Source organism: Camarhynchus parvulus, chromosome 2 (assembly GCF_901933205.1).
Source record: "Camarhynchus parvulus chromosome 2, STF_HiC, whole genome shotgun sequence".
NCBI lineage: Eukaryota > Metazoa > Chordata > Aves > Passeriformes > Thraupidae > Camarhynchus > Camarhynchus parvulus.
The window spans coordinates 91,134,932-91,152,518 of NC_044572.1; the positions used below are offsets into that span (position 1 = coordinate 91,134,932).

Here is a 17,587-nt window from a genome sequence, read left to right on the forward strand (position 1 = left end):
GAAAGTTGTTGTTCAAGTCAGACATAGTCATTGGACCTACCTGATCTGAGAATTTTTGTTTGGACTGTAATGGAAATTTAAGTGATGAAATATTTAGCAGCTGTATGCTTGCTGAAATAAATGTCCTGAAATTCCTGGATGCCCTCAAATGTTTAGAGACATTGAACTCGATTGATCTTCTTCTCTGCCTGCTTCACTGATTTGCCTAAAATGAAATAACTTTGTTGTTGTTTAGTGTGAATGTTTTTTGTCCATCTTTTGGAGCATGGTGCTAATGACACCAGGGTCAAGGGTTCATTCCTTGAACAGGACTTGATGATCCTTGTGAGTCCCTTCCAACTCAGAACAGTCAGTGAATCTGTGCAAAAAATCTCTTAGCATGTTCAAAACTTAACTTAAAAATAGCTTAGTTTTCTGACATCAACAGAAGCTCAGAGTTTTTTCCAAGTAGTTAGTCCGTTATTTTACCAAATTATTTTTTATGCTAACAATTTTATTTCCACTTCTGTGGGATTCTTTGGTTTTGTTTTCTTCTTTTTTTTTTTTTAAGTTAAAACAGAGGGTTCCTTAGGAAAGAAATTGAAAACACCTGTGAAACGTCCTGATTTTGGTAAGAATGTTTAACATCTTCCCCCAGACCACCCTACCCCCCCCCCAAAAAAAAAAAGTGGAAGAAATAAAAAATTTTGAGGTCCAGTATTAGAAGTGATATCCAGATCTTATCAGGTCATTGGGAATTCATTTCTGTTCATTGTACTTTCAGTCTGCAGTAATATTTTGTAATAATACTTAATTTTTGCAATTCAAATGCTTTAAAAAGAGTGGCAATAAGATTGGGGGGAATAATGCTTCATGATAACTGACTTAATTTGTGATGTGGGACCATGTACACGGGGACCAAGTCCCCAAGCAGGGACTTGTACACGACTTAGTGGGTCCCTTCCAACTCAAAATCATCTGTAAATCTGTGAAAAAAATATCTTAGCATGTTCCAAACTAAACATAGTTTAGTTTTCTCATATCAGCAAAAGCTCAAAGAGTTTTTTCTAAAGTAGTCAGTTATTTTACCAAAATGTTTTTTCAATTGTACTAACAATTTTATTTCCACTTCTTTCAGATTCTCACTTTTATTTTCTTTTTTTTTTTTTTTTTTTTGTTAAAACAGGAAGTTGCTTAGGGAAGAAAGTGAAAGCACCTGTGAAACTTCCTGATTTTGGTAAGAATGTTTAATGCCCCTCCCCGCACATCCCTGAAAAAAAAAAAGTGGAAGAAATAAAAAATTTTGAGGCTAAAACATTACAAGTGATGTCTAGATCTTAGCAGGTCATTGGGAATTCATTTCTGATTGTTGTACTTTCAATCTGCAGTAATGTTTTGTAATAATACTTAATTTTTGCAATTCAAATGCTTTAAAAAGAGTGGAAATAAGATTGAGGGAAATAATGTTTCATAATAACTGACTTAATTTGTGATGTGGGACCATGTATGAGCAGGGATTCACTTGTATGTGAATTTCTTACAGCGCCACTTGAGCCAGAGAAGTTTCATGGACAGACATTGGAAGACCAGCTTAATACATGTAAAGAATCAGAACCTGCACTTGGTGAGGGTTTTTAATACTGTAATTGTTTGGGTTTGTGATATTTACCTTTAAAGAGTACAGATCAGTTTTTTAAAATGTAAAATCAGGTAATGTGTTACAAAATCTCCTTATGGTTGTACCAAGTACCCAATAGTATAGTATGGAAGTGACAGATTGTAGTGACAAAATCATTGGATTTGGCCTGGAACATATTTGATAAGATACTTCATGTTGACAATATTCTCTAGATATGATCTAAAGTGATATGACAGAAATGAACTTTAACTTAAGAGATCAGTGTGGCTCTTTGTAATTTAACTACCCATCCAGTGGAGGGGAGATAGGAGTTGACAAGAAAAACAACTTGGGACATATACTAAAATACATTCTCTTCTAACTAGTTAAAAAATAATTGTTGCTATTATTTTTTAGGAATTTTTTAGAAAATTGTTGAGTACTATGTGGTAAGCATAAGACATCCTAATAACATCAGTTTTATACCTTTGATGTTCATAAAGTCTAGACACCCAAAAGATAAAATATCTGATGGTTCTGAAAATCTTCATTGATGTATTTGACATGCAGTCAATGTAATCTCAATGTAATCAAAGTAATCTTTTCCTTATATGTCAGAGCTTTAAGATTACTTCTTTTGCAACGAGCACTGATGATTTGTTCCAGCAAACATAAAATACATAAAATTTCCTAAGTTTTTTTTTTTTTTTCAATACAGGACTTAATTACATAATAGAATACCGAACAAAGGACAATGTTCCTTTTCTCTATGAATGTCAACTATGTTTTTGTAAAACAGGACTGAGTAACATGTTCATGCATGTTTGTGGTTCCAAGCACAGACTGGCATACTTGGTAAGTTCTTTTGTTTGTTTGTTTTATTGTAATGATTAAAGGGGACAATTAGTTAGTCAAATTTTGATTAAAAAAATAAAATTTAAGGTTTTACATAAGCTTCTGTGAAAATCTTGGTATTGCAATTGTGCAGATGTGATGAATAGACTTAAAATTCTTCTCATCAGTAATGTGTATGTCTGTCCATTGCTTGATACTGAGTGTAGCTTATTCTGTTTTGGTCAATCAATAATGAAATCTGTAGCTAAAGTGGACTAGAAATAGATGTTTGACTGATTTTTGTATTATGTAAGAGAACAGTATCCATGAAGAAACTATTCAATCTTTCAGATGCTTTGAAAGGAATGTATTTATAAATGAAGATGATGCATATTAGACAATGTGATACATATTAGATTATTAGATAGAGTGACTTGGAATCAGTGAGGGGAAAACCCAACTTCTATTCTGTTTTGAGGCTGGACAAGAAATGTCTGTTCTGTTGCTTGTTTTATAACAAAGCTCTTGAGGTTCATATCAGCTCACAAACATTCAAATAGGTTATCATTTTCAATATGTTTAGAGAAATGAAGCTTTCCAGTCTCTGAATGTTTACTTGAGTATATTGGCTTAGGATGGGCTTTAACAAAACTGAGAAAGCAATATTCTGAAAAATATTTTGATACACCCCATAAAAGTCTCTCAAAATAGTTATTATGTTGAACACATCTCAAAGTCATAGACAGCTGAGTTCACATAGTATGTTGGGGCAGCTTTAGGCCTAATGTTGGGTGTGCTGCTATGAATCTGCAGTGATGTCTTTCATAAACACCATGCTGTTTCTGGTCATTCATTCAGATGAACATGCTGAGTTTTGATGTTCTCAGCTATTGCATTTCTTGCTTACTTGGAACTGTTTCCTGCAATTCTGAATCTTATACTTGTTAACTGCATCTCTGCTAAATTCTTAAATACTATAAAAATATAATAAGTCATGAAGGATAACTTTTAAGTTGTGCATCTGAGCTGGATTATCCTAGATAACAGAAGAGTCAGAAGACTAAATGACTGGAATTTGCTCTGCTGAAAAAGAAGCCTGGGGGTCCTGGTGGATAACAAGTTCAAGATAAGTAGTGTAGCTTGATGTCAGTGAAGGCTAGCAGCAAGCTGAGCTCTACTAACAAGGGTACAGCCAGTAGATCAAAGGAAGTGATTATTCCCCTGTTCTTGATCCTTGCTAGACCATATCCAGGGAATTGTGTTCAGTTCTGTGCTATTGCAGAAAGGAGACTATTTATGAAATTGAGCTAGTCCAGTGGAGAGCTGCCAAGATAGTCAGGGCTGAAGCACACTTGTACTATGAAGAGAAGTTGAGGTAATTGGGTTTCTTCTGGCTGGAGAAGAAAAAGTGTCAGAGGGATCTAACAGTAACCCTCCAGTACTTCAGAGGAGGTCATTAAGAAGGCAGAGCCAGACCCTTTTTGGAGCTTCTTGGCAGGAACATAAATTCAAGCAGGGGATTTTCCTACATAACATAAAGAAGTTTTTTGCTGTGAGGCCAGTCAAGCATTGGAGCAGGTCGTCCAGAGAAAGGGGGAAATCTCTGTCTCCAGTGGTTTTTAGACCCAAGCAGGCAAAGCCCAACGCAACCAATTCAGCATTCAGTGTCAACCCTATTTTGAGCTGAAGATTTGGCTTCAATTCCCTAAATTATTCTGTGCATAACTTTTTAAATAAGTTCTGCTGTGTATGTGTAGAAGTTGATATATCTCCCATGATTATTAACTGTGCCAGATCTGGAAGGAGTTGTGTGACTTAAGGACTTGCATTTATTTTCTAGAGACAACATTATCCAGAGATAGCACAATCTGATGAAGTCAAGGGTAAAGGCTCTGAACTAAACAAAAGAGTTAGGCAAATTGGATTAACAATTGAGAAGAAAGAAGGAAGAAAACAAATACAGGTACATTTCTCTTAAGAATTCCAGAAGGTTTTTGTTTAATAAAGGAAAAAAAAAGTAATTTCCATTATGGTGGATGGATTTGCTTTGGAAGGTGGGAAAATTTTGCTTTTTAAACCTTTTTTACAGGTGCTTTTTGTCATTTTAGCAATTCTTCTGGGATTATTCTGGACAAAATTTCTCTATCTGAGTGCACAAATAACACAGAATATATACACTAATATTTAGTCAATTCACAGCTCTGTGTGTGTGTAAAATAAGTTGGTTTTTTGTTGCTCGGAAACTGCCTTTATAACTTCTCTGAGTAGTTTCTGCTTTGTAAGCAGCTTGTGGCAATTCTCAGGGAAGCCAGGTAAAATTTCTCATAATACAGATGGAAGTGTGGGAACTTGCAGGTTGACATGTGATATATCAGCAGTGCTGTGGGATCACAGAAGCGCCATAAACTTAAATTCTTAGGGAGCTGCCCATAAAGGTGGGAAACTGACAGACCCTTAGAAATGTATTCATGTGGAGATATCTTCATATTGCTCTCTGTTGATACTTACTTACACTGCAGTAGTATTTATAATACCTTTATGTGGACAGGATATTGGTGAAGTTTCTTCTTGAGGTGCACCTTACCACCAGCTGGTTCATGACAAGCTTATTGAGGTGCTCAAAGTTCTCCATGGTACACGTTAAATTTGTTTTCTCCATCAACTTCAATTTCTGTCAGCACCCTGCTTGTTAAGCAGTGTTTCTTGACAGGATCCCTAGCTAATGCTACCTAATGTGCATTTGGAAGGATGTCTCCTTCCAAAGGGGAGCTCCCAAGGTTCCTATGTTAAAGCTGGCAGTGTCCTGCCCATTCTGTGTGATACTATCACACTTAGGTTCAAGGATTAGAGCCTGCTTTGATCCTGCCCGTTTCTGATAAAAAAGCAAGTATGGGAATATTGGAAGATCAAGTCAAGAATGAATACTGTAGAAGGGAGAGATTTCAGATTATCAAATCCATTCAATTTTTAACCTCTGCTTAAAAAGAAAAGCAACTGACTGTTGGCAGCAACATTTTCATTCGACTTCCCTGAATTTCTTCTTGACTTGAGACTGTTTATTTTACTTGAGATTTATGTTCATAGATATGGAAATATTTACTTCCATCTATATTTCTGTAGACCCTTTTGTTTTTCTAGGTAGTTTATTATATCCATAGCAATCAATTTTTGATGTAAGGAACTTGTAAACAAAATGTGTGTAGCCTGGTTTAATTTTACTTCTACATCTTCTGAAACCAACTGTTTAATTTTCTTCTTTTTATTCTAATCTCTAGAAGAAATTTATTTGTGGCAAATAAATGTCCAGGTAACTAACTTACTGACTTTTTGAATATCCATTGAGGGATTTACACACACATATTTTACACTACAGGTCATATATTCCTAGAAAAATACAAATTAATGCTGATGAAATATCTATGAAATAATTTTATCCACAAAATAACTAACATAAATGGGTTTTATTTTTAGGTTGTTATAGGTGTTCCAAGAATGAGAAGGAAATGGCAAGAATGTAAGTGTGCTCAGTGGGGTACAAATTGTCAATTTCTAATTTGGTCCTCCTTTGGTATACATCAGACCAGGGTAGTCTCAGCAGTGCCAGGTACTCACCAGCATTTTGGTGAACTGGACAAAAGGAGCAGGCTGGGGCTCTGTGCTAGTAATTAATTTGCAGTACAGGAATCCACACAGAATTCTTAAAGCACAGCTAGAGCTCTTATCTCTGAAAGAAAACTTTCTGTTTTACTAGCCATTGATACAAAATTGTAGGAATGTGGTATCTCTGAGATTTCCCCATCCAGTTAATGTTTTTAAACTCATTGTAGTACAGTGTTATCCAGGTGGACAGACAGTATCCCTGAATGCCACTTGAGGAAATGGCCAAACTTTGCTATGATTTGCATTGCCTGAAAAATAAAGATTTGAATTAAAACTAATGTACTTAATGTATATTAGCATGTAAGTGGTACCTTAAAATAACTCAGTAGAAGTAATGAGATCATCTAAATTAGCAATGTTGTACTCTGAAGAGAAAAAATAGCCATTTTGAATCTTAAAAAGTGGTCTGAAATAAGCTGTGTCCTATTCAAATTAGATTTCTTGACTGTAACCTGTTGGTTAATGTATCTTATTTTGCATGTGACTTTGTAGCATTCTACTACATTTATAGTATTTACATATTTTAGGAGATGCAAGCATGTAATTATAACCAGGCTATAAAATGTTGCTGACTTGTAGTTCATATTTAATATGGTGTCACATAATAATGCTTATAAAATTATTCTTGGTGTTTGTAAGTACTACTGCGTAGAAACAGAGCTAGGTGAAATTGAAGTGCAGTAGTAGAACCACCCTCTATCAAGATAATGTCCATTGTGCTACATTTCAAGCATGTTTGTTTAGCTCACAGTGCAGAGGACAGCCCTTCAAAAGCTAAAGTTCAGCATGTGGATGTGCCCCTTAGTGATGCAGAAAAAACAGATAATAAAGATGGGAAACTGACAGACCCTATGCAAGGTAAGAGGAAAAATTATTTCTTTTATTGGTTTTTTAAAAAAATTTCACCAGTGCATGAGTTATTTACTACATGTGCCTGTTCATGGCTTCCACAGCTGAGTTATAAAGGTGGATTTGCACAGTTGTGTGGATGGCCTTGGGGTCTGTGGCAAAGGAAGGAATAATCCCAGTGTTTGTGAAGAAAACATTCTACTTCTACTGATTTTTTAGGTTCAATTTTTATTTTATTTCTTCATAAGATACCTTACTTCCATCTTTAGGTTTTATTGATGTTGTCTTTAGAAGTATTCTTTGTTTAGAATATTTTTAAAATTAAAACACTGGAAAAACATTACTTAATATACTTTTTTATTGTTTTAGATGAAAATAATGTTCAGGAGGAGAATGAAGAAGGGCAGAAAGAACAGGCAAAACCAGATGAAAAAGTTGAACCTAATAATGCTATTGAAAGCAGCAAAGGCAATGACTCAGAATGGTAAAAGAGAAAAAATCACCACCTTCAAACCCATTTAAATTAACTTAAAGGAAAATGTTGTGCATGACAATTGTCTGTATTGGATTTGCATAGTAAAATCCATGTCTTCTGAAATTGTGCTCAGCTGTAAACTTCTGTAATTGACAGAAAACCTGGTGTATGTAAAGTGACCTCAGACTTTGCTCTGGATGCAGCTAGCTTTTGTATTTAACTATTATCCTTAAGGTATAGTTGTCATGTCTGCTCAAAATGTTCCAAAAGTATGTCTCCTCAGGGTTTAAAACTGCCTCTGTTACAGGTTCGTGTCAGATAGTTAAAGTGGTATGTGAACTGATTTTGCAAGGGAAAGACAATCAGTAATAGTTGAAACAGTTGGGGTTTCTCCTTTACAAATGATTTTGTGGAGGAACAATAAGTGTTTCAAAGGAACAGCTGTGTTCTAAAATGGTGAAACTGTGCTTGCTGCTTGTGAGCATCTTATTAGTAACAGAGTTGTGAGTTGAGTAACTGTCAGCCTTTGTGTGAGGAGGACATCTCCAGCATTGGTCATCTTCCTGCAGCACCAGAAGCCACAGGAGGGCATTTGGTAAGGGATATACAGGCATCAAGCCAGACACAGGACTTTTGTTCCAAGTTAGTTACATGTTTTTTTCTTAATGGCATTCCCTCTAATTTTAAACCAGCAGTATCTCTCCCAGACATGAAGGGCTAACAGCTTTTGCTTGTTTATTGTTAAAGAAGACATTTTCATGTTTCTGGAGTACATTTTTTCAGACTTGCCTCTCTGTGGAGCAACCATTGTGGAAAATGTTCAGTTGAAACTAGATTCAAGTCCAGGTTTATGAATCTTTGTGTTTACTAATTGGCTTTCAAATAACTAACAGTTCTGAATTGGAACCAGTTCATGAAAACACGAAGAGTAGGAAATGGATAAAAGCTCAGCTATCCACATCTGGAGATGCTGAGGTCTATTTTTGCCTGGCACTGATCTTCATTGTGCAGTCTTGTACTTTAAATTTTAAGAACAGCTTCCTTTGGAATATCACTTAATGTTTTTCTTTTAATCTGGCTCAGATGGATTCTGGGTGACTATTAGCAGCCAGGTGTTTCAGTGAGAGACAGACTTGGAGGTTAGTTACTAAATTAGGGCTTCAGCCTGTTCCTTTACTATTTATTTATTTATTTATTTTTGTGAGACTACTGAGAAGATATGAAATCAATATATAGTGTCTTGAAAGAACTAAGATCAGATCCTCATTGACAGCTTGTTTCCACTTAAAGATTTTGCAATACCTGAGAATTTCTATGACTCCTTATTTCTTTGTAGTTAAGTTTCTGAAGAAACAGTCACCTGAAGATTTGAATTATTTTATCATCATCTACTTTTACTAAACTTTTGATTCCTAAGAAACATTTCAAGGCAGAAGAGGGCTTAGGCTTGGCAGTCATATGGTTTTGGTTAATTTAAGAAACAGCCAGCCACTCTCAGCCCTGGTTCCTGGGCTTGCAAAGGGATGGAATGTATCTGTAGTAGTTGTAATGACAGAACAGCACAAATATGGCACAGGAATGTTTTGGCATATGAATATTTTTATGCCCATTATTTGGTGACTGCATTGTAAGCCACTAATTTTTAATAGCTGAATTTTTTAAAGGCTAGTTTGTGATGTGCTGATAAAAATCCAGCTGTAATTAGGACCCTTGTCTTGCTGAAATGTGTACAAAAATCTTACAGCTATTACCACCAATGTCAAGGTTTTTTATCAACTCTGGGTTTTAGAGCTTATGTGCTAGATAATCATACTAAAACAAACCCACACTGCATAAATAATTTTTATGATGATCTGGGATGACTGGGATTTCTCTGAGGAAATAATATGTGACCTTTCTTTCAGAGTGTGTCAGAGCTACTGTAGTAGTAGTGTGTCAGGAATTTAAACTGATTAGCAGTTATTGGCTGGCTACACATTTTTGCTGGATCAGCCAACTGAATGTTTTATTTATTCTATTTTAAGGTGTGAGACCAATAAACAACCAGAAGAAGAAAACAAGGAAGCTCAGGTGAATATTTTTCTGTTAATGGGTTACTCCAGTATCCAAGTAGTTGGGGGAATAATTAATATATGATTGGCAGTGGTGTTTGCTTACTCAATATTATTCCAAATAAATTAGCTACAAAGTTACTAAGGCAAAATATTAACAACAAGGTTTTTTTCTACTTTGTTATGGAAACCTATGTACACATTTCATACAAACAATTTGAATTTTTAGAGTAACCATAATTATTTTTGTTTATTTGTATTTACTGGATAGAATAGATCTAAGGACGTCTTTCTTTTTGTGTTAAACAGCAAGAATTTACAGCAGATCCTGAAGAATTCACTAGTCAAGAAGAACTGTTGGGTTATTTGGTGAGTGTTAAATCCTACCTTGCAAGATATTTTTTGGAAGAAAAATTAAAAAACTAATAAATGAAATCACTGGTTTGCTAAGTCTAAAACGTAGCAAGTAATGAAAGGCAGAATGTAGGCAGTCTTGCAATCTAACAGATTGCCATTTTGCCAGAAGGCAGGATTCAGAATAAAATGAATGTCACTGAATTTATAATGTGTCTATTAATTTTCAAGTTTCTAGACATTGCTTTTGCCAAAATATTTGTTTACTGTCAGAGGAATTACTTGCATTGAATATTCTTTTTTTTTCAACTATAGCTTAGCTTCACTCCTTAACTACATGTTTAGTAGTATGACCTTTTTAAACTTTATTTCTCCTTTGTTTCTATAACTGGTCTATAATTTTCAAATGAGGAATTTGGAAAGATGCAATTCAGTAACAGAAAGAAGCAGAATGAAGACAAACATTAGCAATACATAGAAAGAAAAGAAGGGATTTTTAAGAAATAAAATGCAAGTTGTGTATTTAAAACAGTGCTCCCCCACCACCATGGCCCAGAGTGCCATAACTGTAAAATGTGCCTCTCTAAAGTAAGTGTCAGTACACTGGAATTCTGTTCAGTTGTTGAAAATGTGTATTAGGTACACACACACACAGCAGTGATACAATCAGCTACAGTGGAAAACTGTCAGTTTCCAGTTGTTAGATTATCAACAACAGTTGTGATCTTGCATACAGAAATGGTGATTTTCATAAAAGAACCGAAATCTTTACTGAATAGTTGCTTGACTGATCTAGATACTGCATGGTAATCTAGGCACTATTGACTATCATAAAATGATTTTGTCCTCTTTTTTTATAGGGAATTACTAGGTATAGAGGTTATACCTTGTTAATAAAGCTTGAATTTGTTTTGAGGCATCTTCTTTCTTAGTATGATTGTCCTCTGAGAAGAAAAGAGGACAGTGAGGAATGTGATTGGAGCAATGTTCTGTTTTGGAAAGTGTGAAAACTGTTTATTTTTGCATCTACAGTAATTTTTCAAAAGCTGCATTGTGTTTTTATTGTTCTTGGATTCAAAGGTTTGTTATGTGGTGAAAAGTAATTTTACAGGTATCTTTTTTGCACTTGCTGTTTGTATTCTGTAAAGCTGTCCCATAATTTTCCATACTATATTCTTTTATTACCTCCTAGCAAAAATATCCTTTACTCTTCTATATCCACCTAGCTTTTGACAAGATCTTCCTTAAATATAACTTGTGCAAACCAGGAGACAGAAATACTATTAGTGTTAAAAATGTAACACAGTCCCTGTTATCCTGTCTCATATGTACTTAATGCTAAGTTTCTATTACTTATTTTCCATTGACTGGTATGTTTAAAGGTGTTTGTTTATAATCCAGAAGACTTTGAACTGTTAGGACACACCTGGAGTTCTTTGCTTTGTCCCCAGGAAAGCGTTTTCAGCAGACTTTTCTTGGTATAGACAAGAGGATGATGAATATAGCCCTCTCTGTGGGTGCTTTTGATGCTAGAACTTGCTTCCCTAGTAGAGTTCACAGCTTCAAGACTGCTTTTTCCTCAGACTTTTAGGGAAAAAGAAGGTTAATATAAGGCAAGGCAGCATGTACATTTAAATTCAGTAGCATTCTGGCTTTTTGCTACATTCTAGAGAAATAGGTTATGACTATATTGCCTCAGGGAAGGTGTACACATTCATTTGTATGCGGGCGTCTTGACAACAGATCAAAATACTTAAGGAAAAGCATTATCTTCTATATATTTCCAGGCATGTTTTTGTTTTATTCCTTTTCAAATGATTGTGTTGCATAGCTGCATCTTCCTTCTCTTAGATTTCTCTTTCATTCTACCTTCTTTCCCCTAGTTTATGGGATTAAAAATAAAAACTGTATTTGCTTTGTAATTCCATCCAAGTCTGACAGAAGGGTAGAGACACAGAGAAAATAAGGTTCCCACAGGTTTGTTTAAAAATTTTGATACTTCAGTTTTTCTGAGGATAAATGTTTTACAGTGTGTTGTTTTGTTTCTTTTTTCTCTAGCAAAGTTTTGAGATACTGAATGAAGATGATGCTTCATTTATCCTGAAAGTTACACAGACTCTCACAAATGCACTGGTGGAATATCGTCAGCAGGCTGCATCAAACAAAGTAATGTGGATTTTGTTTTGGTTTGTTTTACAAACCTGTAGGTTCCTGTGATTGTGCATTTTTATTATTATAGATGATACAATAAACCAAAAAATGCTGTGGAGACTGTATTGTAAGTTTTGCTCATTAAATACATACATTTTGGTAGTGATGATAGGGTAAAATTTTAGCTTTTCGGTTGACAAGTCTTAATTTCTGGTGCATGCTTATTTTTTATTGTTGATAGAAACTAAAAATCATGTTGTCACTTATTTCCCATGCTTTTCCTTCCATGTAAGTTTTTCTGCTACTTTTGCCCATTTGTAAATTAAGCTTTTCTCATCTCTACTGACTTGCATAACACTCCTGTTCTGTATCCTGTTTCTGCTCCCAGGCTTCACTTTATTCACCATATAATCACGCATGAGTGATGTGAATTTTTTTTCTTATACAACTTCTGGTCCTAATCTTTGGCCTGTTCTTTCTGAAGTCTCCTTCCATTATTAGAAACCCAGTTTTTCCCCTTTCTGCTATTACCTGTGATTGACTTATCTTTGCATAAGCAGTACATATGGAGGTGTTTTGAATACTTTTCTGAGGCTGCTGACATGTTACAAAACAATGAAGTTCTAACTGAAATAACTGTCAATCTACAAGGTGTGGAAGACCAAAATGTTTTCCTACATTAGGCCTTGTTAGTATTCTAAGCTGTGATCTTTCAACTGGAAATTTTTTTTAGCTAAATCTTCTACTTTGAGTGTAAAATGCTTCCTTTTTAAATCTGACAAGTTGAGAATTAGGCTCAATGAGTATCACTACATTGCCTAATAGAGAGCTTTTTCAGACAGATATGATGGGCAGTGCGTACAGAGAAGTTATTAGCCCTATGATTTGCAAAGAAATATGTGATTTTTCAGATTTGGTAGCAGAAATACTGGTCTTTTATTTGGTTTGTGATCATTGAAAATATAGTATTTCATTGTTCCAAGAGGTTGTCCTGATGAGATTTTAAACTTTTTTTTTTTTTTTTATCTCATAGGACCACTTAGGTGCTGGATATAATGGAGAAGCAGCACTAGAATATTCCACAGAACAGCCTGGCCCAACTTCAGCAGATATTAATGACTCTGACACTGGTAATGTTGGCTTTGCGGTCTTTAATATGATTTAATCTTAACATTGAACATTGCATAAATGATAGTAAGCCTTTCTTCCTGCTTTTCCAAAAGCAGTGGTTAAGAGCAGAATAACGCCAGAGTCAAGTAGCATAAATGAATAATTTGGGGTTTTCCCCCATCCTCTACTAATATTAGAAAGAGAAGACAATTAAAACACATTGGTCCTACTTAACTGTAGGATATGGGCAGAAATTGAGTCAGTACCAACTCTGACTGGCCTGTCCTCTGTGTTCAAAGGCACCTGTTTCTAAGGAGACTTTCAAAGTCTCTTTGGCTTTTTTTTTCCCCCAATATTTTTTTCCCTTCTTGATGGAGGAGATGTTTCCTGCAGGTTTAGTCAAATCAAGATGTTAGTAGAAAGTTATGTGGCATAGGATGGATAATTCTCTTTAATACCTGAATACTTCAGCTACTTGGTCTCAGTATTTCTGATTAATTTTTTCAAAAAATCCTGGATTTCTTGGAGGTCATTTTCTTCTGATAGAAACAAATGGCTGTTTTTCTTAAACTTAGGAAGTACAACCCTATGCTTGGAAAGCCAAGATACCTGGAATACTAGTGAAGCTATTTTGTATGACTTTTTTTTCTGTACTGTGTTAATTTTCTAGTTTTTCTAGAAAGTTTAGCTTTTGAAAACCTTAATTTTTACAATGGTAATACCAAAAATTGCAGTGACTTTGAATATATGAGATTTGAGACTTTTATTCTGTTTCTGTAAGTGTAATGGAAATAGCTTTCACCTACCTCCCCACCCTTGTTTCTCCAGGATTTTCTGTAACTGGACAGCATTCCTGACTCTTGGTAGTTTGAAAATGCAGCAAAGTCAGGTGTGATCAGTACCAGCAATGCTGCTGTGCCACACTGGACATGCTTGCTTTGAAAAGCCCTGTTTAGAGAAATAAGTGGTGAAGGCTCTTCAGAATCCTCTTTTACTGAAAAACAGAATTTCCCTTGTTTAGACTACTCAAGCAGCTGGTCAGCTAAGCAGTTCTTACCAGCCAATGAAGATGAAGCCCAGAACTTTTCAACTGGCTCTTTGGAAACAGCATATGAGAACAACATCACGACTGAATTTTTGAAGAGTGTAAGAAACATGAATGCTGAGGAAGTTACTGACACCCTGCACAAAATAGCAGCATCAAATCCAGCTTTCAGAGGTAATTTGCATACAAATGTACACACACACATACACGTATATAAACATATACATAGCATCATTTATTAGCTCTGGGAAATATTCAGGACTTATATGGGTCAAAAAACTTTCAGGTATTAGGGAGGGTTGAAGAGAATTCTTTTTTCTCACCCTCTAACTTTTGCAGGATCCAGTTTAGGAATGGTAACTTGGAATAGCCACTTTCCCATACAGGCATTAGTAATTGCTGATTTTTTTTTTTTTAATTTTTCTCTCATTTTTGCATAGTAACATTTGCATGGCAAGAGACAGTAAACTAAAACCAAATATATTGTTGTTAAAAAATTAGAATCTTCTCTGAGCTATAAGTGGAGAAATGCTAGTTTTGTGAATACCAGCAGTGAAGAATTTTTTTTATTTACCAGTTCCTGAAAGAAGTACATTTGCACAGAAAAAATAGAAATAATAATGAATATATATGAAAATATAGATATATTAATATAGAAATATATATGAAAATATAGAAATAATAATGAATCAGAGACAAGTAGTCTCCCTTTTGCTTACAACTTTCTAATAAGTGTCAGCTAATAAACCTTCCCATGTTTTCAGTCAACTACTGCTCTCTCTTCAGAAGCTTCCTGTGTATGTTTCTAAGCTTCTCAGAGTGTGTTACCTCACAAAGGTTAAAAAAGGAGCACTAAAGATGAGTACATTTGTAAGAAAGCTTACAGTTTCCAGGCACGTACTGATTGTTCTCCATTAAGGTATTTTTCTTTTAATAAGGAAAGATCCAAAACTCATCTCAGCATCTGAATGTTTCAGTATAACATGTATTTTTAAATGAATTTTATCATAAATTTGCTTGTTTTTTGATTTTGTTTGTTTTTTTGCCTTTAACTAAGGAATTGATATACCAAATGTTATAAGGATCCTGACTGAAAGTGGAACTCTGAGGGGACCAAGCAATGGCAGCACACAGTGACATGGTACTTAATAGAGATAATGTAGCAATGTTTACTTTCTGTAAGTTTGTTGTTTTACTTCATTTGACCTCAGTGGAGTTATTTTGTTTTACATTTAAGTTTTGTACAGTGTTTTTTATATTAAATTAATAACTTGCTTTTGATGTTCTTGTTATTTATTTTTCCATTTAGCTGAAAGTTCTATATTGTGGAAGGGTGGTAAAGCTCATGCTCATTCTTTCTGTGTTAAGACAGCTTTTTAAAACAGGTAAACTTGCTTTCCTCAGTATTATTAAATACTGTACATTAAATACTGTACATTAAATACAGTATTATTAAATACTGACAGTCTGAACTTTTCTTTTTGTTGATTCTTTTACAAAGAATTATCAGCAGAATGAACTACTGCACTCAGCAGTACAAACTCATCCTACAACAAATGCTTGGAAGTTATTCCCTGTGGCTGCTGGGACTGACTAAAAACCCTTTCCCATATAAGGGTTATGAACAAGTCTCCATATCTTTTTCTTAATAAGATTAAAAATAATAATAAAAAGTCAGCGCTGTCAGTCTCATGCTGAGATGAGAAGTGCTTGGATTATAGCAGATTTAGGGAGCATAGAAGGTCAGCAAAGTTAGTAGAAGTTTGCAAATTTAGAGATATTTCCCAACAGGAAATATAAGCAGGCTCTGGCTAAGAGGCACTGATGCGGTGGCAAAAGTATCTTTTGTCTTTTATCCTGCCAGTATGAGAATGAAATGAAAGCTGGCTTACACTGTCCTTCAGGCTCTTTTAACATGAGCTTTTTTTCCAGCTGAAGTAGTACTGGTTCTGATTGAATGTACATGTCTATATATTAATGACTTCTACTTTTGTAGGAGGGTGAAAAAACATTTTGAATAGTTATAGATTAGTTTGCTTGGGAAAAAATATTTTTTTTAATAAAAGTGATTAAAATTCAATTCCTGCTTGTAATGCTGGGTAGCATTCAGTGGTTCTAATTAAAGCTCTTCAGCTTTGCAGCCAAATACTGATGTAACTTAGACATGCTGGGGCCAGATGGCAAATGAACTTTTTAGTGTTAACTTACATTTTTTTTTGAGATCTGGGTGGAATTTGAGAATTCTCATCCTGATGGTTTCACATCTTCATACCATGGAATGCAAGATGCAGTAAAACTAAGGTAACAAAGAAAGCAGCAACAAAATGTATGAGTTTTATTATGTGAATGGACCCAGGAAGGAAAACAATTCACAGAAAAATTAAAATACTGTGTTTTAAAGAAACTCTGAGGAATTTCTGGAATGGCATCTAAATCTGTTCTTCACAGAGACAGAGATGGAACCAGAGTTCTTACAGTTCATTTACTCTGTATAGGAACAGTGTTAATGCCTGCTCAATGGAGGTGAACTTAATCAGTAAAAATTCAGAATTCTGAAAATAAAAATAGAAACATCTTTTTCCTGTTTGTTTTCAAGATGCAGAACAATCTTTGTATTAAAATAACAAAATCAGAATATTCAGCTGTTGTAAATGGCCATCTCTGAGACAGCTTCTTTTTCCTCTTACTGTGGAATCATTCCAAGTGGAAATAAAGTTACAATAAAGTTGAAATAACTTGGATCTGAGGTGGATTTTTTTGCTTGGGTGCAGGAGGAGCGTGCTGAAAAAGGAGAGACCCCTAATTCTGTAGTACACTGACATAAAATGGTTGGATGGTGTGCTGCAGAGTGCTGCTGTGCTTCTCAAAGAGAGCTGAGAAACCTGAACTGGGTAAGAGTCATCAAGTGGAAAAGTTTTCAAAGAACACAGTCCAACATAGTCCATTCAGCTGTACAATTATTTTTATTTTTTCCTTTCTTACCTGGTGCAAATAGAGGAAGAAGCATTGTATTATTTTGTTCTTGTATCTGCCTCTGTTTTGTGATGGCTTGGTGTATTCTTATACTAATGGAAAACTGTATATTTGTTCCAAAACACATTTTAATGTTTTACTTGTGCCAGTACTGCACAGTAAGGGAAAAAAGAAGACACTATCTTTACTGATAATACTTAAACAATGCTGTTGGCTGTATTTAATATTAAACATCTTTGGTTTCTCACTATAACAGCAAGGCAGACTTCTGAGGTAACTAGAGAATTAATAAAATTAAAAGTTAAGCAATAACAAAAATTAAACCAAGAGAAAATTAATTTTCTGTAAAGCTTCATCAAGTTTTGTAAATATTTTACTGAGACCAGAGGGCTTCGAGGAAATTATTTTTAACAAAAAGGTGCAGAACTACTCCTCACAGAAGGCAGAAAGGAGAAGGGAGAAGGGTGTTCACAGGTTAATTGACAAGA

The 17,587-nt window shown here is 34.8% G+C and overlaps 1 protein-coding gene across 4 annotated transcripts in view; it reads left to right on the plus strand.

The window, feature by feature from the left end:
• The window catches only part of LOC115901265, a 20,326-nt gene extending 2,988 nt beyond the window's left edge, over positions 1–17,338 (plus strand). For 2 of the 4 annotated variants that reach the window (XM_030943759.1, XM_030943756.1), the window contains exons 5-18: positions 551–610; positions 1,166–1,216; positions 1,523–1,603; positions 2,316–2,452; positions 4,272–4,394; positions 5,903–5,945; positions 6,836–6,949; positions 7,310–7,424; positions 9,440–9,485; positions 9,776–9,835; positions 11,879–11,986; positions 13,005–13,101; positions 14,103–14,300; positions 15,184–16,865. In XM_030943759.1, coding sequence (XP_030799619.1) covers positions 551–610; positions 1,166–1,216; positions 1,523–1,603; positions 2,316–2,452; positions 4,272–4,394; positions 5,903–5,945; positions 6,836–6,949; positions 7,310–7,424; positions 9,440–9,485; positions 9,776–9,835; positions 11,879–11,986; positions 13,005–13,101; positions 14,103–14,300; positions 15,184–15,263 — 1,313 coding nt within the window. In that variant the 3' untranslated portion in view covers positions 15,264–16,865. Of the gene's footprint in view, positions 1–550; positions 611–1,165; positions 1,217–1,522; positions 1,604–2,315; positions 2,453–4,271; positions 4,395–5,902; positions 5,946–6,835; positions 6,950–7,309; positions 7,425–9,439; positions 9,486–9,775; positions 9,836–11,878; positions 11,987–13,004; positions 13,102–14,102; positions 14,301–15,183; positions 16,866–16,897 lie in introns of those variants that run through there. The other 2 variants (XM_030943760.1, XM_030943758.1) reach the window with 2 other exon arrangements.
• The last annotated feature ends 249 nt before the right edge of the window (positions 17,339–17,587 follow it).